Genomic DNA, 21,582 nt, shown 5'->3' on the forward strand with positions numbered 1-21,582 from the left:
ATTTACGAGCAATGAAATCTACACATTCATGAACCAGGCACAGTTCCGTGGACGAAAGGAGTAATCATTGCAGGAACAATACATTGTTTCCTTTTCTTTTTTTCTTTCTTTTTTTTTTTCCCTGTCCCATAATTTTTTTTTTCTTTTGCAGGGCTGCCGTCCCCGTACTGTACTAGTCAGACGCATCCTGGAGTTTCAGTTCGTCAGTTCGCCACTTCGCTTGGGCGCAAGTTGGTATCGTTACATACCTGCTTCGATATCCTTCTACGGCGTATGTGGCTGTCTCCTGTGGTTTTATTTTTGATTATTTTTTTCCTTCACAGGGGTTTTTTTTTTATTGACCGTCCCTCCTTTCCCGTGCATCCAGGGAGATCTTGATATAATCCCGAAAACACAATTTCTGGTGGGTTTCAAGACGTTTAGGCGATCATCCTGGCGTCGTGGTCATCTTAGAACGGCCGATGACCTACCTACATCCACATTGTTGCTGTTGGCGTCAGATCCAACGACCGCAAGAGGACTGGATCCCATCCCATCCTGGAAATTCCCCAGTTCCATTCCCTACCTGGCCAAGTCTCTTGCCCACCCAACCTCCTTTCCCCTCTCCGTCCTTTTCTTCTCCCTTACCTGGTGGTCATTGGCCTTATATCCCGACTTCCTACGGAGAACGGTAAACAGCGCAAGCAGGGTGTGGGATTTTATACCGAAACCATCAGGCCGTGTGCTGGTCGATTCCTTCGCCTCTTCTTTTTTTATCGATCGTGCGGCTTCCTGGCATCTCATCTCTATATGATCCGTTTTAAGTTACTCCTCCGCATTAGCATCTAGCTACCTGCCTATCGTTTGGTTTAGCTCCCTGTATCAAGCACCCACTGCAAGTCACTCGTTCACTGCCACCGCGTGCGTCCCTCGTCAACGGACGAGAGTTCCTTCGTTTCCGTGTCCTGCCTGCCTGCATCCTTAGCATTACTCTAGGTGGCCAACTTGGAAGATCCGGTGGACCGCTATCGGGGCGTCATCAGAACTGGTTTTCGTCTAAACCATCCCCCGTCCCTCCTGCTGGTATTTCCACTGCCGTGATCTTTTATTATTATTCTACCTTTCCCCCCCTCCGTTACCCGCTTGGCTAAGCACCGTTTAATCTCGTCCATAACATCTTACCCACCGTCCCGGCAGCCCCCCGTCCTACTTGGGACCCAGCAGAGGGATCGACCCTCCTTACTGTTAGCCGTTGGTGTTAGCTGACTTTGGGATTCTCCTTTTTTTTAATTACTATTATTTTTTTTATCGCCCTGCGGACATAGTTCAGGGTGAGCAAGGGGAGGGACGTGGTGACTAAAAAAGAGTCCCCGTGTTCAAAGACCTTGCTGGTGCTGTTCGCTCACGGTCATCCGGGATAGTCTATTCATCCCTCGGAGTTGGGAACGCGGTGCATCTCTCCTTACCTTCTAGTCCATACCCCCTTCGTCTTTCACTCGTTTATCATTCGAAGGATCTGGACTACCTCAGGAAGCGCCGGAACTTTTCCCCTGCAGACTCTGTTACCGCTCCTCTATATCTCGTATCTCGAGCCTGTGAGCCTCAACTGCATTCTCATCAACCAACGCTGAATTTTCCCTACTGCCATAGTTACCTGGAGTAGGGCTACCCGTCTTCTACCATGTCAATCAGTGGACCGTGTGCCTGGTTGTCTTCATTGCCACCACCATCAACATCACATCTATCAGCCATCACGACCCACTGGCCGACGGGCTCGTGGAATACCGAACAGATCTCGCCCAAAACCAGGGTCTTCCCATCGCGATCCCCACGGGCGTGGGAAATAGAAGACCAGCCGGGAAAGAAATCCCCCGTCGACATGCAACCGGCCGTGCTGAAGGCTGAGAATGCCTTTCCACCGGCCACGGCTGCACCTGCATCCTCGGGACCTTCCAGCTCTGCTCAGTACCCAGGCGTTGAGCTGCGGGTGAACCCTTCAGAGCACCGAAATGCTCCGGCGGCTACCGACACGTCGTTGTCCCGGATGAGGCTGGATAAGCTCAACCACAGCGAGCCAGTGTTGGCGGCTCCGCGGCCGGCTGTCAGCCCCAAGACACCGCAGCCGGAGAACCGGAAAACTGAAGCGGAGCAGACTCGCGAGAATGAGAAGGATACGGGCGAGGTGATTGCGTCCTCCGATGAGGGCACGGCATCGCCCGGGAAGAGACCCTTGGAGTCGAAGAACGATAAGAAGAAGATGAAGCGATTTCGGTGAGTGATACCTGCTCTTGGGTGGTGGGACAAGGACTGACGTTGTTTCCAGACTTACCCATAACCAAACGCGGTTCTTGATGAGTGAATTCACCCGTCAGGCACACCCCGACGCGGCCCATCGAGAACGACTATCTCGAGAGATCCCTGGATTGACGCCTCGCCAGGTGCAAGTGTGGTTCCAGAATCGGTAAACCTGCTTCATTCCGATTTGAATCATGACAGGCGGCTAATTCCCCGCAGACGAGCGAAGCTCAAGCGCCTGACGAGCAACGATCGAGAGCGGATGTTGAAGTCGAGAGCGCTACCAGATGACTTCGATACGACTCAGGTATTACGCACTCCATTCGATGGCAAAGCGCCAGATGCACCGGTAGCGTTCCTTGGAACGATCCCTCACAGACCGCATGCTAACGCGATGCAGATGCTGCTGACAGACGGTCTGCAACGACTGAATGACGACGACTATGTGATCTCGCCGCTGAGCTCAGCGTCCACGAATAACGGCTTCCCAACGGCAGGCCCCGACCGGAATCTCGAGGGCTACGCTGCCCCCGTGGGCCGGGGCCCGGCACCTCTATCGACCATGCAGCGCAACCGCAACGCCTTCCCCTTCCCACGATCCAGCAGCTTCTCCGAGCCCTCATACAACACCAGTCTGCATTTCCCAGGGCGGTTTTCTCGACCTGGCGAGCCGCTTGCCCACCCGGGCCTGCCATACGGCCGACGACCGATGGACTACGCCATGAGCCGCCCCAACGGCATGGTCGTGGGGTATGACCAGCATCGCCAGATGGATGGCTCCGTGTCTCCCACCGAACCGCACATGCCCTACAGCATGGATGGACACAGTGAGTTCTCCCACACTGGGCGCTATTTTCATCTAGATGGAGGCTAATGCTCCGCAGACCAACCGGTCCACAGCTACCAGTCTCCGCTGACGATGCCCGCGCCGAAGGGATACGGGATGGAGATGAGCTCGCACATGCAACAGCCGGGGCGCCAGATGCCCGCGTTGCAGTCGTTGCCTGTTTCCGAGCCGGCGGAATACCGACCCTACACGTATGACCAACACCATCAGCCGCCGCCGCAGCACCCCTACAGCATGAACACGGCGCTTCCGTACACGCAGGCCAACGCGTCCAGCATGAGCCTCCCTGCGTCGTTCCCTTCGGACGCCAGCGCCGTATCGCATGGCGCGGCTAGCAGCGCGGCAGATGACCGCACCCCGGTGATGGGGGCGAAGTTTGGCAGCCAGACGTTTGAATACGCCAACTATCTCTAATGTACTTGGTTCTCTATGCTCTACCTGGTACCTGCACAGATTATATTTCTCCTCTACTTGGTAATTTGTTTGGGTTGACTGGCCACTCCGGATGAGTGCATATTCTTAATGTTTATCTTTTGGCGAGGAGGAAAACTGTTGCTTGCATTTTGTCTTTTATTGGTGGTGGACAATTGGACATATACGGCGTTATCTGTTTTGAATATTCGTGTTTCCTCCCGTCTGGAGGCGATTTGAACATTCGACATACTTCCGGTTTAGTCATAATCTATGATTTACTTCAGCCTCCCGTGGCGATCCAATCACAGCGCGTGAAAAGTCGGCTGATGGCCTGATCCTCCCGACGGACGAATCAGCGCACTCGGAAAGACCCGATCTGTCATCGTCGCCGACTGTCGACCAATCAGCGGGCGCGCATTGCTAAGCGGGTTGCAAGCGGTTGTTGAACACGCGAGTATAAAGTCTTCGACTGCCAGGTTCGTCCTGTCGGTCTGGTGCTCAGTCTCAGCTGGTTTTCAGGTATTGAAACGTGTTAAGAAACATCTTTTCCACCGTTACCCGTGCATTTCGATTCTCAATCTGTCGGGGTTGATCAAGATTCAAGTTATCAACATCTTATCAATTGGACTGCACATCTCCCCGTGACGTCATCCTCATACATCAAAATGCCCTCGTACAGCTGCTGCAAAACCTCCGGTGACGGCTCCTGCATCTGTGCCGCCCAGGCCAAATGCTCCTGCGGCAAGGAGCACGCTCTGCACTGTACCTGCAACAAGGCCGCTACTGAGAACACCATTTCCGGCGCCCGCTGTTCCTGCCGTAAGTATAGCTCTTCCCAAGAGCAAACGAGTGTAAGAGGTGCAGAAGTGCTAATGTGTTTACACTAGACGCCCGTCCGGCTGGCCAGTGTACCTGCGAGCGGGCCCCATCGGAGAACCACCCCGTGACTGGGGAGGCATGTCCGTGCGGACAGCGGCCCTCGACTTCATGCACGTGTGAGAAGTCGGCGAAGGTGGATGCAGTTGGGGAGGGTATGGAGACGGACTTTACGGCGCGGTAGAGGTTTTATGTGGCAGGGAGGTGTTTGGAGTTGGTGCATGTCATGGTTTTAGAACTTCTTCGGTTTGTGGGTTAGTTTATGGAAGGGTGGTATGCTGATCACGATGATTGTTTTAGCTTCATTATAAGGTTAGATGCTATGGATAAACCTTCTGGTATTCCAAACGTATGCAGCGTACAGTCTGCGGAGTACAAAATCCAATCAACCCGTACACTCTGACGATCAACAATGCGGGGATAAGCTCTCTGGGGATGCCCTGATAACTTGGCTCTACCCCGGATTCCCCGGAGTTTAACCAAAACAGGTATCACATCTGTATTTCGGACTCTCTACACCACCCTCTCCGAATTAAATAGTACTATCTGTATGTGATTGCCTCCAGAATCGCTGTTAACCCGGAAGAATTTAGTCTCAGTTGTGTCCATCGCCATCTCGGCAGGGATCATCCGGAGTCAGGGTCGAGACCATATGATGAAATGGGGTTGGCTGATTTGGAGGAGGAAATGGCGCGCGTGCGACGGAGAAGGAGCGGTTACAGCATTTGCAGTCACTTGAGGAGCAGGAGGGGCTGAGGAGGCAGATTGCAGCTCGACGGATGTGTGTATAGGTTATATAAAGGGCCCTTTTTTTTTTTTTTTTTTGCGATATACCCATTTGCTTTGGCCTATATATGTGTCATGTAGTTTGAACGACCTCAGAAGGCACTAATATAACATACGTGACGTTGTCCAGCAGCAGCATGTGTGATAGTATTTTCTTACCAGCTGAATATTGAGGATTGAAAAAATTTACATTCTGAGGAATACGGTTAAAGGCCAACAGTCATGAACATTCTCATACATCCAAACTCGTTACTCCTCAGGCTGCTGTTCCATCTCACGCAGCTTTCGCTCAGCCCTCTGTCTACCACTCTCCGTCACATTCGGATTCTGACGCGCACTGCATCGCGTAAGTATCACTCTTTCCTACATGTGGCATACACTCACGCCTTCAGGCCTCCCATAACGCGGGTAGGATCCTTGTCGCGATCCTCCTGTTCATACAGTTCCTCGCGAGGCTGCTCACCACCCAACTGATCGAGCATCTCCTGTGCGTGCTCCTTAGCCTCGTCAGATGTACGCGGATTGCTCAGGGTGCTAGATTATTAGCCTCTATTTGATAATGGAGCAAGGATACTCACGCCTTGTAGCCACGCATGGCATTGACTCTCTCTTCGGTGGACATGGTGGATATGCGGCTGTTGCCTTCTCAGGTTGTTTGTTGAATGGAGCAGATATAGTTGTCTCCTAGGATGGGTGGCCTTTATATAGCCAGCATGTTTGATATCATAGCCGCCACCGATGTCAGTTGAGATCATAATGGCTGCGTATAGATCGTGCATAGGGCCGTAATTTGCGGGCTCAACGCTCTAAACCTAATCTTATCTTATCGACAGCCCTGATTGGCACCATTCAGGGCCGAACTTCCGGACCAAATCCCTACGTCATTTTTCTATCAACAGGCTGTATATAACTGCTCGTACAAATCAAAAAAAACACAAGGTAGGTAGGTATGTATATGTACTATAAAATACAACCCGCTCACTCGCCAAACAGCGGAAGAAAGAGATTCGAAGAAACACGTCAAACACCACAAGTCACAACACAGATCCTCCTTACCGCGCACTGTACATCTCCTCCAAATCCCCCTGCGACAGCCGCTGCTCCATCTGCTTCGCAAGCGACTGCGGTACGGATTCCTGCGTCGCCCGGATCGTAACCCGATACATCTACTTCCCGTTAGCGTCGCGAACAGTATGTGCGCTTCGATTCCAACTGTAGAACTTACCTTGCCCTCGTAGTTCGGCTCTAGCCGAAGCAGACACCCCGTCTTGCCCGTCGCGAACTGATACACCGCGCACCCGACGATGTTCTTCGGATTAGGATCTACTCCGTCCAGGATCTTCCACCCAAACCCTTGCACCACCCGTCGCGTGAACGCCTCGCTGATGTCCTTGGCCTTGGGTTGCGCGCCGAACGTGTGCTGGGCCTCCAGTGGACCGCCGCCGATCTGCCGCCAGCGCTTGAAGAACTCCTCCGCCGACAGTGTCGACGGCTCCATGTACCGGTGCATCAGGACGGGGAGCTGCAGCGTGTATGCCTGCAGCGCACCGGCAAGGTACGAGATCCGGATGGTGGGCGCGTCCGTGAACGGGCCTTTGCTCTCGAAGAAGAGCGTCTGCTGGGTTTGGCCGGCGGGCGGGACGGAGGCGTCCGGTAGGCTCTTGGTGTCGATTTTGAGGTTGGGCGCGGCCGGGTTATCGACGGTAGTGGTGATGGAGCCAATGCCGAAGTTGGACTTGTTGCTGATGTAGATTTTCACCACGCCCATGTGGCCACGGTACTCGGACCGCAGGCCAACCTGAATCTGGGCATCCTCGAAGAGCACGCCCTCGTGCGCAAAGTACAGCCGGTTGTATCCAACGTCCCATTCGGGAGTCAGATGCGCGGCGCTGGCCATGTTGGGGGGCGGTGCGGAGGAAGTATTGAGGTCTAGCCCGGCCAGATCGCCGGTAGCACTGGCCGAGGGTTTGCCGTTGGCTCCGGTTCTAGTGCCGTTGACGATCGTGGTGAAGGTGCGCTTCAGGCCCGTGTGTTGCGCCATGAGCACCTCTTGCTTGTCGGCGTTGGCGGCCTTGCCACCCACAACCCAGGTCTTTTTGTCAGACGTGCCCGCGGTCTTTTGGTGGAGTCGAGAGAGAAGGATGGATGCTCGCTCCGAGAACGGCGGCATTTCATCGCAGACGGTGCGAAGGAGATCATCCGAGGGAAGCGTCGCCAGCGACATGTACTCGAAAGCGCGCTGCTGTAGTTCGGAATCGGGGGAATGACTGTACAGACGGAAGATGTGCAGCAGCTGGGGTTTAATTTCAGGAAATAGATTCACGAACTTGATGAACGATGACAGGATCATGGCGCGGGTGTTATCAGTGCTCGTGATCATCTTGGCCTGCAAGGCCAAGAACTGCTCAATCGGACTGGAGCCTTCGTTATCTGCGATCAAATGTCCAAACTCGCCGAGGACATAGCATCCGATCTTCACCAGGCTCTCGTGGCAGTCGGTCTTCAGATAATTGAGGAGGATGTGGGCAGCGTACGCCTGCAGTTCCTCATTGTTTGTGACAATCTGGATTACACGCTGCCATACCTCGTCATTGACGTGGTCGCCCGCCAGCGACAGAAGCTTCAACGTCATGTCAATATACCACTGGGCGTCGGTGGCATACTTCTCTGTGAGGATGGCGACCTTCAGAACCATCTCCTCGCGGATTGCATAGTCGGCCGTTTGAAGATAGCGTAGTAGTTCGTTCACGATGGGACCGGCATTCGTCGTGTCGCACATGCTATAGATTAGGTCCAATCCCTTCCGCCGAACGCTGATGTCTCGGTCCCGCAGGGATCCAAGAATAATGTTCTGGTGCTTCTTGATGGGATCCAGCGTCTCTGCTCGAGCGGCGAAATGCGTCATGGCTTCCAGACCCAGATACCGGACGTTCGTCTCACGTGATTGGATGTATTTGCCCAACCGAGAGGAAATCTGCATCATGAGAGTGTGTTCCGTATCGAGGTGGATGAGTAGATTAATGCCTTCGAAAAGGACAGCATTTTGAGCGTTGTTCTGTTGGACATTTTTGGGCGAATCCATGGCGGAATTCATGATTTGTTGCAGGGAGTCGCGGATGATCTCGCGTACATGGCTATCCTCTGCGGATAGTTAGCAGACGGCCAAGTAGATTTTATTAGGATGCATACCTGACGGAGGGTAGTACTGCAATAGACGGAGAAACTTAACCTGAATCCAAGGGCACGGCACCCGGTAGTAAAGGTAGTCCGGCGCAATGTCGCCGTCAACCACGATCCTCTTCAGCCGTTGAGCAGCCTTGACATAGCTTCCACGATATTCTTCGGGCTTGTCTTGGGCCAACGCCATGACAAGGGATGTGACTGACAAGGTGACACCCATATCTGGGTCGTCCATAATTGATATGATACGCTCGGCCCATTCATTCTGTACAATACCGGGATATTTGCGGTACAGTCGGAGCAACGTCAAGGCGGCCTTTTTCTTCACGAACGCTTTGGAAGTGCTGCATTCCAATTAGCTGCGAACCACACCCCAAAGACGAGCGACTCACGGAGAAATCAACAGGCGATGAACATCGGTCGAAAGCGCTTCGCCCATTTCTCTGCTACCCACGTTGGCCACCGCATGCAGAGCGAGACAATTATTGAGCTCATTATGGTCCAGCAAGTCCTTCCGAATACTGTTCACCACCAGATGCAGCAGTTCATGTTGTTCATGCAAGAATAGCGTGACGGCCAGATATCCGATTTGTTTCTCAGAATATTTCGTCGAGGAGATCAGGTTCACCGCCTCCAGGTGGCCGAAATCGACATCGTACCCCTGAATATAGACGTAAAGAAGTTTACACACGTATTTCTTCTTCTGGTATCCATTCAAGCTGCCGCCCTTGAATTTCTGTCGGATGTTGGCCAATTCCTTGTTCACACGTTTCTCTTCCAGCTCGCGCGCTCTGGCATTTCGCAGGTCGGCGATGAACTGGACCAATCCTCGCATGGATGACATGGTGGGCAGACTCGCAACGACGTCACAGTAACACCGAAAAGGACAGGGAGGATTTCGCAGGGCAGAAGCCGCTCACTGGTTAGTCGGACAATCGCAAACACCACAGCGACGTAATTCACTCGAAGTATTCCGTATCATATGAACATGTCCCAATGTGCCTTCTTTCTGCTATCGTAGTGCAGTTCCGGGTCATCCACAAGCGGCGTTATGGCGCATGAATCATGGCGGAGATTCCAAGGGGAGGTCCGAGGGCGCGGAAGGACGTCGAATAAGGCGACAAGGGATGACACGTTTGTTTAGGGGAAGGGATGGGATTCAGAGACCGTGGCCGTTAGGGAAAATTCGAAGCCCCCGGTAGGTAGATCGAGATCGGAGCTAGAGGGACAGTCGTGAGCTCAGATGTCGGAGTTGGTTTTAGGGAGTTGAAGCATCCCGTTTCTCCGTGTTGAGCCACGGGCGCTGCTGATCCGCCGGAGATAGCGGAACAACGTTGATGCGGTGTGGCGGTGCACGACGCAAGCGGACTATAAGCGACTATGGTTCTAGGATCATGTTCATTCAACCGACGCAATGGGGCTAGAAGCCCATGTGAAAGACGCAATTTTGTTGGAGTAAAAAGATGCTGGCAAATTTACACGCAGTATGGAGTCTTCAAACTCGCATATCAAGGTCCAGCATGTCCTTGGCAAGTATGTCTAGAGCACCAATATGATAACATGGTAGTAACCTATAACATATAGTTCCCTCCGTGTCAAGGTCGGTGTTCAGCCGTATTATATTATCTATTTCCGAATCCTGGGAGATCCATGTTAATATACCGATAGGAAATGGGGAATTATTGGGCAGCTGATCTTAGCATAGGCTCCGAAAATATATTTCTTCAGAAGATTCCAATTCTACAAAAATATTTATATCAAAGACACAATGCCGTCTGCCTTCGCCGCATTTTCATCTCCGGAGAATCTCGCCACTTCAATTCCAATTCCGTGAGTCCGTAGACTATACCTGCCGTCATTCCATTGCTGCAAAGGCCTAAGAGATGCTGATACTTGGGTCTTTGTCTCTTCCCCAGCAGCTAAATCAAACGGAGCAAATCCCAGTAAGACGCGCGTGGGAAATTCATCGCATTCAGGCAGGCCATAAACCTGCACAATGATCCGTCCAGGTCTATTTCCAGTATTTTGGAGCTTAAACCCAACCTGCAAATACTCCAGATCCGTCTGGTCGACAGCCACCTCTCCTATAGTAAAGGTGGTGTAAGAAAGTCCAAAACCAAAGGGAAAAGCGGCTTTTACTCCAAGCTTGTCGAGTAGATGCTGCCCGAACCATCGGTTATAGTGGATCTCTGATGCTTCCCGATCGAAGAAGGGCAAATGTGACTCGTCAACAGGTATAGAGAAAGGAAGTCGTCCGCTTGCATCAACTTTACCCAGGAGAACATCCGCTAGTCCATGACCCCCTTCAGAACCGCTATACCAGCTCATCATGATCGCGAGAACCTTGTTCTTCCACGTCTCAACAATAACAGCTCCTGCAGCAGTAACTGACACGATAGTACGAGGATTTCGTGCTGCCATGGCTGTGATAAGATTTTCGTCCTCTTCACGAAGCCGTAGCGATGTACGATCGCCACCTGCCCCAGCCTCAACACCACCCTCGCTTCCTGGGTTCAATTTTCCTTGCAATATGGCGAGAGTTTCTTGGTCTCTCTCCGTTAGGGTAGGTGGAAGCACCTTTTCAAGGGCAGGATTATCCAGAAGGGCGGGGATAACGTATTCTCCTTCATCCTCATGGGTGTAGCCAACAATGCATATGACCACGTCGACTTGCGTGGCCAGAGATTCTGCCTCCTTTTGTGATTCTGCAAATATGATCTCGACATTCGGCAAGGCTTCCCGAATTCCCTCAAGCGGCGTTACCACCCTAGGAGGGAAAACTTGAGAAGAGCCCTTGTCACCGATGTTGGCGACATTGGCAAGACGACCAACAACAGCGACCCGGGAAAGAGAGTCCGCTTGGAGAGGCAGAAGGGGAGCACCATCTATCGTGCCATTCTTTAGGAGCACCATAGACCGCGCAGCAACTTCACGGGCAAGAGATCTATGTCTTTCGCAGAAAACGACTTCAGGGCCTGGGCTGCTATCCTCAGTCCTGATTGCAAATTCCAGCTGCTTCCTGAGAATTCTCTCGCAAGACCGATCAACATCTGTCCATGACAGCTTTCCAGAGCCAAGCGAAGCTTTCAGATGCATGTCCCTTTGCTGTCTAAAAGGCGCCTCAATATCCAGCCCATTCTTCACAGACTTCGCAGCATCGCGGAGTCCGAAAATAAAGTCAGACATGACAAAGCCATCAAACCCCCATTGCTGTCGAAGGATCTCAGTGAGAAGGTGCTCATTCTGGCCTGCCCACTCACCATTCACGGAGTTATAAGCAGACATGACGGCCGCGACGCCCCCCTCGATGATTCGCCGGAAGTGTGCCAAATAAACCTCGTGGAACACATCCTCGCTCACATTCACATTCACCCGAAACCGAGCATTCTCCATTGAATTAAGCGCATAGTGTTTCACACAGGCCATTACATGCCTTTGCACACCCTCTGTCAACGCAAGCCCGAATTCGCCAAGTAGGAGGGGGTCCTCGCTGTATGTCTCTTGAATACGACCCCAGGCGGGGTGACGTGGAAGGTTTACACACACACCTGCGAAGTAATTAGCACCTTGTGCTTTGGCTTCAAGGCCGATGGCGTCTCCAATCTGTCGCTCAAGTTCTAGGTCCCATGTTGCCCCACGAGCCATGGACACCGGAAATGCAGTTGAGCTCCCCATGACCACTCCGCGAGGACCATCTGTGAACTTGATCCCCGGAATTTGCATCCGGGGAATAGCGCCATGGACGTAGGGAATTCGGTTGTAGCGATCACGGAGAATGGAGCGCAGTCCAGCCCAGAACTCAACGTCTCCATCTAGCACAGAGAGACGCTCGTCTTTTGTTAACTGGGATAGAAGAATTTGGGTGACATGTACGAGTGGTTGACCAGATTTGATTGCAGCAAGTGCATCATGGAAAGTATACTCGGCTGAGTGGGTCATTATCGAGAAATGGGCTTAATTGTTTCTAATGTGTTGCTCCTTGTGTGTTGAATGAGGCGTCAGACGGAATAAATCTTTCTTGGTGAAAAGGATTGATCTCACGGATATCTGACAGACTGTGAATTGCTTTACTGCGGGGACCCCAGCGTCTTTAGGCAGAGATGATGTGGATTTATCCGAGGGGATCGTTCCAACTACAGACATGCTGTGTCTGTTGGCCAAGGATTTAGTGGGTACATCCAGATATGCGGAGAAATCGATAAAGTCCTTCTAAAAGTCTAGGTCACTAAACGTTGCCAATGAGCCTAACCATAATTCTCAAGATGGTATCCATTATCCAAATTTGACTGATATATCGGAGTCGTTAGATGCGATGAAGGTTGAAAGATAAGTCGATATTTGTATTGGAAGGGATATAGATATCACCACAGATCAATGATAACAATTTCCCAAATCTCAATACCATTGTGCTTTCTGTAAACGGCCCCATAGGTCTAGAATCATACATAGTTTTACAAGAACATCGAGTTCCCAGATAGAGGACGTTGCTATTGTTATGTTGATAACCAAGTATATGCCCTTGTAGGCCCTCATCCTACCATTACTGCACTTCCACTGTTAACTTGTGTCCTTTCCTGTGCCCGCTGTCGGGTTTTCTCTCCCCCCCTTTTTTTTTTCCCTCTGATTCTTACAGCATCCTATACATAGAATAATCATCGATATGACCCTCAAGCAGCTAGAGTAGTAGTTAGTCAAATTCCGAAGCCAAATTATGGGCGATGGTGGGCTATACACGACAGTAAGCGCAAAAGCCAACGTAATACCATCGATATGTTGCCATCCGGTTGGGCTTCCCTCAGGAGCGTCCCCATAGCTATAATCACTGAACAGGATGGTCACTACTCCCCATATTCCCGCGAACAAAGTAGCAGTATCAAAAAAGGCGATCGTAGGTATATAGCTCAGTTTTGTGGTTAAGAGGATGATAGCGGAGATGTCGGTTAGCATGGAAAGCACCGCCTATGTATGAATTAGGATCTACTTTATGTTCCCTATTCCCATTCCTCATTGGTGACCACAGTTTACAAACCTCTGCTAGTACGGCGGGGTAGATTTTTTGGTGTCTGACGGGGCCCCATCGGACGGCCATGTATATGGCCAGGGCGAGGAGAGTGACGCCGCAGAGAAAGAGTGGGATGCGCAATATAAGATGTATCCATGTCCCTACCGCTAGGACTGGTTTGCGCGACAGCATGCTAAGGAGGGTGGGAAATTGCGGACAGTAGCTACTAATAGGTGTCTTCCATTGGAAATCATTGTTGTTCTTGTCAATAAAAGCAGATAAAAGCACGTAGGATTCCAGCGTTTCTTATGTCGTTGTGGGACGGGAACGAAGCGTGCTGAGTGTTTATACTAATTGAGACAGTGTATCTATTCTTGTCCAGAGAATTCAAACTAATGCGAACTACTTCTGTTGGCAACTCGAAGGGTCTGTGCTTACAAGAAACCAGCAACTATTGGCGCTCGGCTTTTCTTTCCTCGTATCGCATGCTTCTCATACAAGCGTATTATGTGCCCACCAACTGAAAGCGTATCAATCAAAATGCCTTATTAACCCCTGTCCAGTCAGGATTTTCTTTCTTGGCACGCAATAAGATTCCCGGCCACGATGCTGGCGGTGCCTTTTGGGGCTGGCGCAGTGCCTGATCCACGACAACATCCCCAAGAGTCTTTTCAATGTCCAGCCGCGGGAATGCCCCTTCAAAGTGATGACGAATAGCTTGGCTTTCTTGGTGGAGGTTTGACCCGAAATCAAGCAAGACGGCCTGACGAACCAAACGCGCGCAAACACTGATGCGCTCCGCAATGCCTGGACTGGTATGTAGTGCAATAGCTTGCCACACCTCGTGCACATCGGCATCCGCAACCTTCTGCTGCCGGAGGTAATCAGCTGCAGCGTCAGCACCTTCGACTTCGAAGCGTTGTGATCCGTCGAATTGGGCGGCACATCCAACATCGTGAAGGAGACAGGCAACAGCAAGGATACTAAGTCGTTCAGGTAATGCCCATTCTGAATTTTCGCGCTCTGCGAGCCACCGTGCGAATAGAAACACTCGGATGCTGTGGTTTAGGATATTCACTGGCAGAACAGATTCTGCAAGTTGATATGCACCATGGGCAATGCCGTCAGCTGGGATATACTGAAGAATATGCTCCCGCGATGAAGGTGTGTTACATGTATGTATATAGTGCAAGAATTGACACATTGTGAGAAAAGTTGGCAGATGATGCGAGCTGGTCACGTTAAGCTTGGGTTGCGAGTGGGACGGCGGTTTTCTGTGGCTCTTGGAACCCGCTTGTGGATGAGTCATTGTGTCTCACAAATGTAAGTTACTATTATACCTACGGTAAGCTGTTTTCTCAGAAAGGATGACCTACATTAGATATTAAAAAAGGAATTTTACTTCCCAATATGGACAGCTCGATAGCTTGTAAGCGAAGTGAAAGTATATATCACATAAAAATGTCCTATCCCCAAATATTATGCAATATTTTAGCCAAGCATGTTGAAATTGTATACTATCTGCGAATTTTTTCATCTTCAAGGCAAGTTTTGAAATAACAAAAGCTGTAACCTGTTTGATCGTCGCATGTCCCATGTCCATCGGGTAATGAACACATAGCTGGCGAACAGGGGATATCATCATATGGTAGAATAAGGCTGGTAATGGTTGCGATCTCAGCAAAAATCCTAATTGCCTCTCCTCCTGGATTTGACCAAGAACGTGGACACAAATAGACTTTCACACGTAATTGGTTCAAGACATATACGGGGACTAGAGCCAATGAGTAATAAGCGAAATACCTGCAAGCGAGGACGTGTGACAAAAGGATGCTGATCCCTACAGACGAGACAATACAGTGATCGGGACTATTCCCCAACGGAGACGGAGGAAGGGGAGGTTTGCACGGCATCGTCTTAGCGCTACAAAAGAGTAGCCTGCTTTTTACCGTTATGAAGGTCAAAATGGAGATATGCTATTAAAAAAAATTAATTATTTCTGTATTGGACTATCATACTTCGTTACATTCCGTGACCATGATATGACTGTGACTTATACCAGCCGGAGTGCTTCTGTTGAATCTGAGTAGTACGCAGTTTGTTTGACCATTGTCTGCGTGTAGATCTTTGGAGGAGACATGGGAGACACCGGAGACGCAAGATTTGTTGCATATGCTGCTGTTCTGCATACTCTGGATGTGGAACTTCTGGATCCCCGAGATCCCAGTCGAGGCAAGAACTTCTTTAACAACGGGCGGAGAGTCGGGATAGACGCGCACATGACGGCGAGGTTGACTTCGACCAAAATCCACAACCAAATATCATAACCGTCCCCTGTAGTATAGATTAGCGACTCAGCCTCACTGTGACAGCGACTCGGAGAACAAACAGGTTATGTCGTAGGTGATATTGAGTGTGCGATAGGAATAGTAGACGCGGACCGCAGACGCTGTACATGCCCTTCAAGAACATTAGCTAAGATATGTTACAGTATCGCAAGGTGATGCGTACAGTATTCCGACGCTCATCAGAGTAATGAGGACCAGGCGTTCACGCATGGGTAGCTTGAGCATCCAGAGAACTCGCATTGGAAGTACCAAAACCATCAGATCTGTGACCAGATTTGTGATGGAGAAGGAGAAAGTAGAAGCGTCCTGGTTTATGCAGGTCTCTGGAGTATATTTTATGGTTTCCCAATAGTCTTTTAGTGGCCTGCACTCAAGAAATAGGGTAATAATAAATGCTAGACAAACGCAGTCATTAGCATGTATTAAACACCTGACAACAAGCCTCATACCTAGTGCCCATAGTACAATAAAGACAATCATAGCCCACGTTAGGCGTCTGTATCTGGGCTTTGTAAAGAATCTCAAGTAGGAGACAAGAAGTGACAGCTTGACTAATGCCATGATAATGACAAGCAGAAGTTGATTAAACCAACTAGTCTGTTGCTGCTACGTCAGCTCTAACCTACACTCAGGTATGGCCGGGATTCGCATACCATTAATGAAGACTTTGCCCATTCTGGCTTGACATCCCATATATGCAACCCTAAAGAGAGCATGATCAGAGAATGGCCCAGTTGCGTAATGGACAATAATTACCCCATCCATAGGTGGTCCCAATATTAGCTGTGACTGTGGCACATATAATGAAAGTCTTGACAAGTATCAGTGAGAGGTTCTATAAAAGCGTGCAATCTTCTTACCACAGCGATCACCATCAACCAGTCATCCCATCCGGCGGTATTCTTCAAATACAGTCGTACCCATATTCTTAGGGTTACCACGATTATGCTCAGTACCAGAAGGATAATTCCGACGATGAGGAGTTGCGGGCCCTGGTACACCGGGTTATCATAATTGGGCTTTGGCCACGACTCCAAAACCTCAGTAGGGGGATTTCTCATATTGTAGATAAGAAGAGACTTGACGCCTTCTCAGAAAGTGAGTTGTTATGACATAGTACAATACTCTCGCTGCAATGGATACGTCGAATCGATGTACCCTGCAAAGCCAAGTAGTCCTGCACGGTAATTCCATCCCGCCAGGCTTTAGGTAGCACCTGGGAGAGTTCATGTTTTTGAATCTGGATCTAAGGCCGCGTGCACGGAGGATTGTTCCCCAGACCCGGGGAATGAACCGTTTCTGGACGTGCGGGGAACGATTTGTACCCTTGTACGATCTGTGGTTTAGGTCCACGAATGGAATCTGTGCCCTGGTATTATCCTTGGCTGAGAGGGAGACCAATAAGACTGAAATATCCCCCCAGGGCCTGTAGCTCCAAGGCGTTTCAAGGATGTTGTTCCTCGGTGAAACTCAAGCAACACCATCTCGCTTCAATACAAGCGAGCGACAAGGGTGCAAGGGCCTTGCGGGGTGGGTGGTTCCATGGACACTAGGGATACGAGCGTACAGTCTTGGCTGTGGGAGCTAATGATAATGCCATTGCTCTATTCAAAATATGGAAACAATATCAGGATGGTACAGGTGTGTTTTCGAGTAACTCTGATGCTGAATTTGAGTATCATGTCGGATTCCACTTCACACGGACTTCGGCAATTGATGGGACCTCAGCTCGGTAGTTATCTTCGTCGCCAATGAGTATCGAATCACGCATGCAGGCGGACGTCATATTTCGGGTCTGACAGCCTACGCTCGGCACATCCGAGAGTCGCGTGGTACTTGGCATCATATGAAAGCCGGCGTTTGCCTAGCCGTTACATGGATAGTCCATTCCTTCAAGGAACATGAGGGGCCTGAGCACGCCGTAAATATTTCAGTTAGCGCATCAGACACTACTTCAGACGAACCTTAAGGGAGTTGGTTATGGACTTCCGCAGAATGAAGCGCCTCGGGACTTCCAGCCCAGCAGTCAGCCACCAGCAGTAGTGAACGAGGACGTGGGAACGACCGTTCAACGCTTTCGATTGCTAGTCACCCCATAAACCGAGCGAATATACCCGACCAGTATCCAATGACATATAAACTAATTTCCACTCTCCGTATTAAACTCGTCAATCACGCTCCTTGGTGGCTTGTATTCTCCAAGCTGTCTCCATTCCATTCGCAGACCAAATCCCTCTGGTCCTCCAACTTTCATGGCTTTCTCAGACCGCCATAATGGGTGGGCAGCCATAGCAATAACATGTACTTGGAGGCCATACCGAAGATCCTGCGAGCCCAGTGCTTCCCCATCCTGCCCCAGAATGGAAATGAGATCAGGTACGGTGCAGATGACTTCCTGTTTGGAGATATCGCTTGGCTCATCCCTATCCACATACGAGGCGTAAAGATATTCGTTCTGGAAAGGAACCACGAGATACCGACCATCAGTTGGCGACAAAAGTGGCTCTGGTGATAATCCTTCCCGTTCGGTATTGCCGAGTGGTGCGATAATACATGTTCCCATGGTGTAGCCTCGGTGTACATCACGCTTCACGTCGACGATCTTACCGCTATATAGAAGTTTTCCAGGGCTTACCTCAAACTGCCAACCCTATTAGCCATTTGTAGTCCGCGTATCACATTGAGTTCGTGGGGGAGCAATACTAATGCCTCGATGAAATCAGTTTTAGCTTTGCGGGCGTTGTGGATCGCTCGCCCGATATACCAGGATTGTGAAATTGTGGTCGGTACAGCAAATTGCTTGATAGTACCGCCAGAGAATGGATTGGAAGATGCACCTGCTTGGGAGCCCAGGTCCTCGCAAAGGACCCGCATCATTGACTCAATACGTCGTGTATTTTCGGCATTCTATCCCCGCTCAGTTCCAGGGTTCACAGAGTGGAGGGAAAAACTTACCGTTACAACTGCGGTGTTCCCTCGGCCATCAGCCAGTGCAAATGGAAGTGGGGATGCTCCATATATAAATGGAAGACCTGTATTCTGTCAGAATTGCGGCAGAGATTCAGAGGAAAAGCCACATACAATGAGCCATGGTAGGATATGCTCTCCCCATCATGTCAGCATCAGCAACGGGAATGTTATTTTCAACGCCCATTGGGAACACCGATAAGCCATTTCCACCCCCGATCTCTCCAGTCACTGCGACAGTGGCCTCTACCTTTCCCGTCATTCTGACACAGGCCTCCATAGCTAGTGCTAGTTCATTCCCGGCGGGAATGCGTTCACCAGCTACACTGGGAGCCCCGTACCAGGAACCTGAGACACATGTATCGGAGTCTTTTAGACTGGATAAGGAAATTACGCGCATGCTTCCGGGTGATTTGTGTAGTATATCCAAACATTGGAGGTATTGGAGTCGAGAAGGACCTCCACCACCGGTCCCAAGGACTCCTGTCCCAGTGGCAATAAATTCAAGATCGATGGGGTTGAGGTACCATACTCTGTTACGTACGTCAGGCCGATAGGCGCTTATGTCCATAGCGGCTGACGGAGTGACAGAGTAGGAGGTAAATGGAGTTGAGTCTCTTGTGCTTTTCACGTCGGTCTGTTCCTTGTCGGGATTGACATTCGCAGCAGCATTTATGATGTCTGCAGCTTCTTTCACCGAACCTGAGGCAGCCAGTTTGCCAACCGCCTTTATAATCAGGCGAGTAGCCTTTCCTGTCACATATGATAGAGGGATCTTCGTAATTTCAACAACCTTGACATCGTCCCGCTCCGCCCCACGAGCCACTGCCATTTCAATGGCTTTCTGCTTCGCATCTTGCACAACATCATCTTCACTTCGTTCGGTGTTAGCTAGCATGGCAATGATATCCACCTCACCGACGACCTTCGCTATTGCAGCACCCACCGCATTAGCCGAACCGTAGTGCGGTGGTATAATGCACTCAGTAACACCATGCAAAGGATCCATCTGGATAATAGAGCCACCACCCACTAAAAGAAGAGTACTTGGATGTTCTGAAATTTTCATCTTATCGATAGCGTCTTCCAGCATCTCGCGAATTCGTCTTCTGGCCTTGACAATAACATTCTGTGGAATGTTGCTGACCTTAGATTTGTCCCCAATATCGGCCTTGCCACATGCTACCACAATATCTGTGGCAGTCATCACGTCTCCCCCAAATACAAGGGCTTTTTGGGTAATCTCATGACCGACAGACTCCGGACCAACATGCACATTATCTCCGTTAATCGTAACTATACTGCCTCCCCCCAATCCAATGGAGAGGACTTCGGGCATGGAAAACGCCGTTTTTACACCTCCAACGTCCACAAAGTTTGGTGCTGGACGGGGAAATCCGTTGGGTAGCAAGGCACAAACGTCGCTAGTAGTGCCACCAATATCGGTAACCAAGATCTGAGTAGACACTTGAGTCTGGTGGAGGTTCGCCAGAAACGCTGCACCTATGACGCTGTTTGTCGGCCCGCTGGAGAATGTCTTGATTGGGAGTTTGGCGGCTGACCTAGCATCCGTCAAGGTGCCGTCGTTCTGGGTGAGATAAAGTGTGCAAGTCAATTTCATTTGCGACAAAGCTTGCTTAAACGCTCGGATGGTTTTCTGAGCTAGACGCAAGATTGAAGCATTGAGTATACTGGCATTCTCTCGCTCGAGAAGGCCAATTCCCCCGATATTATGCGAGCAGACGACGGATAGGCGTGGATCTAGTTGCAACATTTGTTGTCGACACGATTCTTCGTGAATGCCATTGTAGTCAACGGCGGAAAAGATCCCCACTACAACAACGGTATGGATACCGGCCTTTTGGATGCTATTAACTGCTTCCTCGATCTGCTTGGAATTCAGCGGTGCGATTTCACGTCCGTCGATTTCGAGACCTGCGTCCATTAGTCCCTATGTCGATAGTTTTGGGAAGAATCCTCGCAGTTACTTACCGCCATCCAGATAGAACACCGGCCCTTGCATGATCTCCCTCAATCTTGGCGGGAATTCTGCGAAAGGGGGCACCATCTTCGTGAACGGACCACATAAACGTACCACAGCAACCCTATCGAGCCGCGAAGCATCCGCCTGCACAACTGCATTGATAAAGTGCGTCGTTCCAATGGATACACTGAGGACATCCTCACGCTTGTCGACCCGTGACTCGGACAATACATGCTCAATGGCGGTGGAGATACCAGACGTAATATCCTTGGTGGTAGGAGTTTTGGTAGAAGCATAGACGCGGGGATGGGTGTCATCAACGTTGAGGATGGCTGCGTCGGTGTTGGTCCCACCAACATCAACTCCGATACGATAGTTGGGCATTTTTCCTAGTAACTCACGAGCGCTGTCACAATGTCAGAGAGATCGCATGGGACCGTGGCATGTAAATAAGAGATTGATAATCAGTGTTATCTGCCCCACTGTTATTAACCCCACTGATGGGTCTTGGCTGTTTTGTTCGGACTGTCCGGATAGCCGTCTCTTTAGGTCAGCAGCCCCACCCCCCTTCGGGGTGTTGGTCTGCTTCAGTCAAACGATAATTTTCAGTCAAACGATAAATTTGAGGCTATTCATAAAATTACTCAACACCACCCTGGGAATCGATCCAATATAGTGGTTTAGGACCTTCTTTATCCACCTGGCTAGCTTCCTGATCTAATTTAGCCTCTGTATCTGCCTGTGTTGTTGGTTGATCGCGTTTTGAAGTTCGCGCTCTCTTTATTCGCCGAAGTTCTTCCTGTCGTTCCTCTTCGCTCCTGAACTGAATATGACGCTTAGCATTATGTATAGTTAAAGGTCCATTATCTCGAAGCCTTCTCTGTGATTTCTTTTGGAATTGAGG

The 21,582-nt window shown here is 50.3% G+C and overlaps 9 protein-coding genes across 9 annotated transcripts; 2 read left to right on the forward strand and 7 right to left on the reverse strand.

Annotated features, from left to right (window-relative positions):
- Window positions 1–1,660: 1,660 nt before the first annotated feature.
- Window positions 1,661–3,535, forward strand: BDV59DRAFT_206046 (homeobox domain-containing protein; the record flags this gene model as incomplete). Its single annotated transcript, XM_073694733.1, has 5 exons — window positions 1,661–2,250; window positions 2,303–2,440; window positions 2,494–2,623; window positions 2,675–3,101; window positions 3,159–3,535. 5 exons carry the CDS (start codon window positions 1,661–1,663, stop codon window positions 3,533–3,535), a joined length of 1,662 nt encoding a protein of 553 aa, XP_073543333.1.
- Window positions 3,536–4,031: 496 nt separating this feature from the next.
- BDV59DRAFT_188478 (putative copper resistance protein Crd2) lies at window positions 4,032–4,851 on the forward strand. Its single transcript, XM_073691424.1, has 2 exons — window positions 4,032–4,354; window positions 4,423–4,851. The coding sequence occupies exons 1-2, from the start codon at window positions 4,201–4,203 to the stop codon at window positions 4,593–4,595; spliced, it is 327 nt and encodes a 108-aa protein (XP_073543334.1). The 5' UTR covers window positions 4,032–4,200; the 3' UTR covers window positions 4,596–4,851.
- A 595-nt stretch (window positions 4,852–5,446) lies between these two features.
- On the reverse strand, window positions 5,447–5,819 carry BDV59DRAFT_206048 (Con-6 family protein; the record flags this gene model as incomplete). Its single annotated transcript, XM_073694734.1, has 3 exons — window positions 5,447–5,534; window positions 5,582–5,731; window positions 5,776–5,819. The coding sequence occupies 3 exons, from the start codon at window positions 5,817–5,819 to the stop codon at window positions 5,447–5,449; spliced, it is 282 nt and encodes a 93-aa protein (XP_073543335.1).
- A 252-nt stretch (window positions 5,820–6,071) lies between these two features.
- Window positions 6,072–9,639, reverse strand: BDV59DRAFT_188480 (AP-2 complex subunit alpha). Its single transcript, XM_073691425.1, has 4 exons — window positions 8,770–9,639; window positions 8,387–8,721; window positions 6,423–8,338; window positions 6,072–6,363 (listed from the first exon to the last, which is right to left on the reverse strand). The coding sequence occupies exons 1-4, from the start codon at window positions 9,219–9,221 to the stop codon at window positions 6,250–6,252; spliced, it is 2,817 nt and encodes a 938-aa protein (XP_073543336.1). The 5' UTR covers window positions 9,222–9,639; the 3' UTR covers window positions 6,072–6,249.
- Window positions 9,640–10,129: 490 nt separating this feature from the next.
- On the reverse strand, window positions 10,130–12,316 carry BDV59DRAFT_211071 (glycoside hydrolase family 3 protein; the record flags this gene model as incomplete). Its single annotated transcript, XM_073695716.1, has 1 exon — window positions 10,130–12,316. One exon carries the CDS (start codon window positions 12,314–12,316, stop codon window positions 10,130–10,132), a length of 2,187 nt encoding a protein of 728 aa, XP_073543337.1.
- Window positions 12,317–12,764: 448 nt separating this feature from the next.
- Window positions 12,765–13,679, reverse strand: BDV59DRAFT_188483 (uncharacterized protein). The gene is made up of 3 exons (XM_073691426.1): window positions 13,407–13,679; window positions 13,110–13,336; window positions 12,765–13,052 (listed from the first exon to the last, which is right to left on the reverse strand). Exons 1-3 carry the CDS (start codon window positions 13,569–13,571, stop codon window positions 12,935–12,937), a joined length of 510 nt encoding a protein of 169 aa, XP_073543338.1. The 5' UTR covers window positions 13,572–13,679; the 3' UTR covers window positions 12,765–12,934.
- Window positions 13,680–13,723: 44 nt separating this feature from the next.
- On the reverse strand, window positions 13,724–14,658 carry BDV59DRAFT_188485 (putative cyanamide hydratase). Its single transcript, XM_073691427.1, has one exon. The coding sequence runs from the start codon at window positions 14,581–14,583 to the stop codon at window positions 13,915–13,917; it is 669 nt and encodes a 222-aa protein (XP_073543339.1). The 5' UTR covers window positions 14,584–14,658; the 3' UTR covers window positions 13,724–13,914.
- Window positions 14,659–15,432: 774 nt separating this feature from the next.
- Window positions 15,433–16,813, reverse strand: BDV59DRAFT_211072 (uncharacterized protein; the record flags this gene model as incomplete). The annotated part of the gene is made up of 7 exons (XM_073695717.1): window positions 16,588–16,813; window positions 16,381–16,407; window positions 16,177–16,324; window positions 15,891–16,122; window positions 15,769–15,839; window positions 15,585–15,713; window positions 15,433–15,452 (listed from the first exon to the last, which is right to left on the reverse strand). The coding sequence occupies exons 1-7, from the start codon at window positions 16,786–16,788 to the stop codon at window positions 15,433–15,435; spliced, it is 828 nt and encodes a 275-aa protein (XP_073543340.1). The 5' UTR covers window positions 16,789–16,813.
- Window positions 16,814–17,727: 914 nt separating this feature from the next.
- BDV59DRAFT_188487 (uncharacterized protein) lies at window positions 17,728–21,146 on the reverse strand. The gene is made up of 5 exons (XM_073691428.1): window positions 20,687–21,146; window positions 18,809–20,629; window positions 18,683–18,759; window positions 18,431–18,634; window positions 17,728–18,368 (listed from the first exon to the last, which is right to left on the reverse strand). Exons 1-5 carry the CDS (start codon window positions 21,060–21,062, stop codon window positions 17,868–17,870), a joined length of 2,979 nt encoding a protein of 992 aa, XP_073543341.1. The 5' UTR covers window positions 21,063–21,146; the 3' UTR covers window positions 17,728–17,867.
- Between the last annotated feature and the right edge of the window lie 436 nt (window positions 21,147–21,582).

This window comes from Aspergillus ambiguus (genome assembly GCF_047715705.1).
Source record: "Aspergillus ambiguus strain CBS 117.58 unplaced genomic scaffold BDV59scaffold_54, whole genome shotgun sequence".
In the NCBI taxonomy this organism is placed as follows: domain Eukaryota; kingdom Fungi; phylum Ascomycota; class Eurotiomycetes; order Eurotiales; family Aspergillaceae; genus Aspergillus; species Aspergillus ambiguus.

Coding starts and splice junctions, on each gene's coding strand:
- BDV59DRAFT_188480 (XM_073691425.1), bottom strand. CDS start 9,221: ATGTCATCCATGCGAGGATTGGTCCAGTTCATCGCCGACCTGCGAAAT. Junction 8,339..8,386: donor GCAGTACTACCCTCCGTCAG/GTATGCATCCTA, acceptor AACTATCCGCAG/AGGATAGCCATGTACGCGAG. Junction 6,364..6,422: donor AGCCGAACTACGAGGGCAAG/GTAAGTTCTACA, acceptor AACGGGAAGTAG/ATGTATCGGGTTACGATCCG.
- BDV59DRAFT_188487 (XM_073691428.1), bottom strand. CDS start 21,062: ATGCCCAACTATCGTATCGGAGTTGATGTTGGTGGGACCAACACCGAC. Junction 18,635..18,682: donor GGAACACCGCAGTTGTAACG/GTAAGTTTTTCC, acceptor GAGCGGGGATAG/AATGCCGAAAATACACGACG. Junction 18,369..18,430: donor CTGATTTCATCGAGGCATTA/GTATTGCTCCCC, acceptor TAGGGTTGGCAG/TTTGAGGTAAGCCCTGGAAA.
- BDV59DRAFT_188483 (XM_073691426.1), bottom strand. CDS start 13,571: ATGCTGTCGCGCAAACCAGTCCTAGCGGTAGGGACATGGATACATCTT. Junction 13,337..13,406: donor ACCCCGCCGTACTAGCAGAG/GTTTGTAAACTG, acceptor ATTCATACATAG/GCGGTGCTTTCCATGCTAAC. Junction 13,053..13,109: donor GCTTTTGCGCTTACTGTCGT/GTATAGCCCACC, acceptor CTACTACTCTAG/CTGCTTGAGGGTCATATCGA.
- BDV59DRAFT_188485 (XM_073691427.1), bottom strand. CDS start 14,583: ATGTGTCAATTCTTGCACTATATACATACATGTAACACACCTTCATCG.
- BDV59DRAFT_188478 (XM_073691424.1), top strand. CDS start 4,201: ATGCCCTCGTACAGCTGCTGCAAAACCTCCGGTGACGGCTCCTGCATC. Junction 4,355..4,422: donor CGGCGCCCGCTGTTCCTGCC/GTAAGTATAGCT, acceptor TGTTTACACTAG/ACGCCCGTCCGGCTGGCCAG.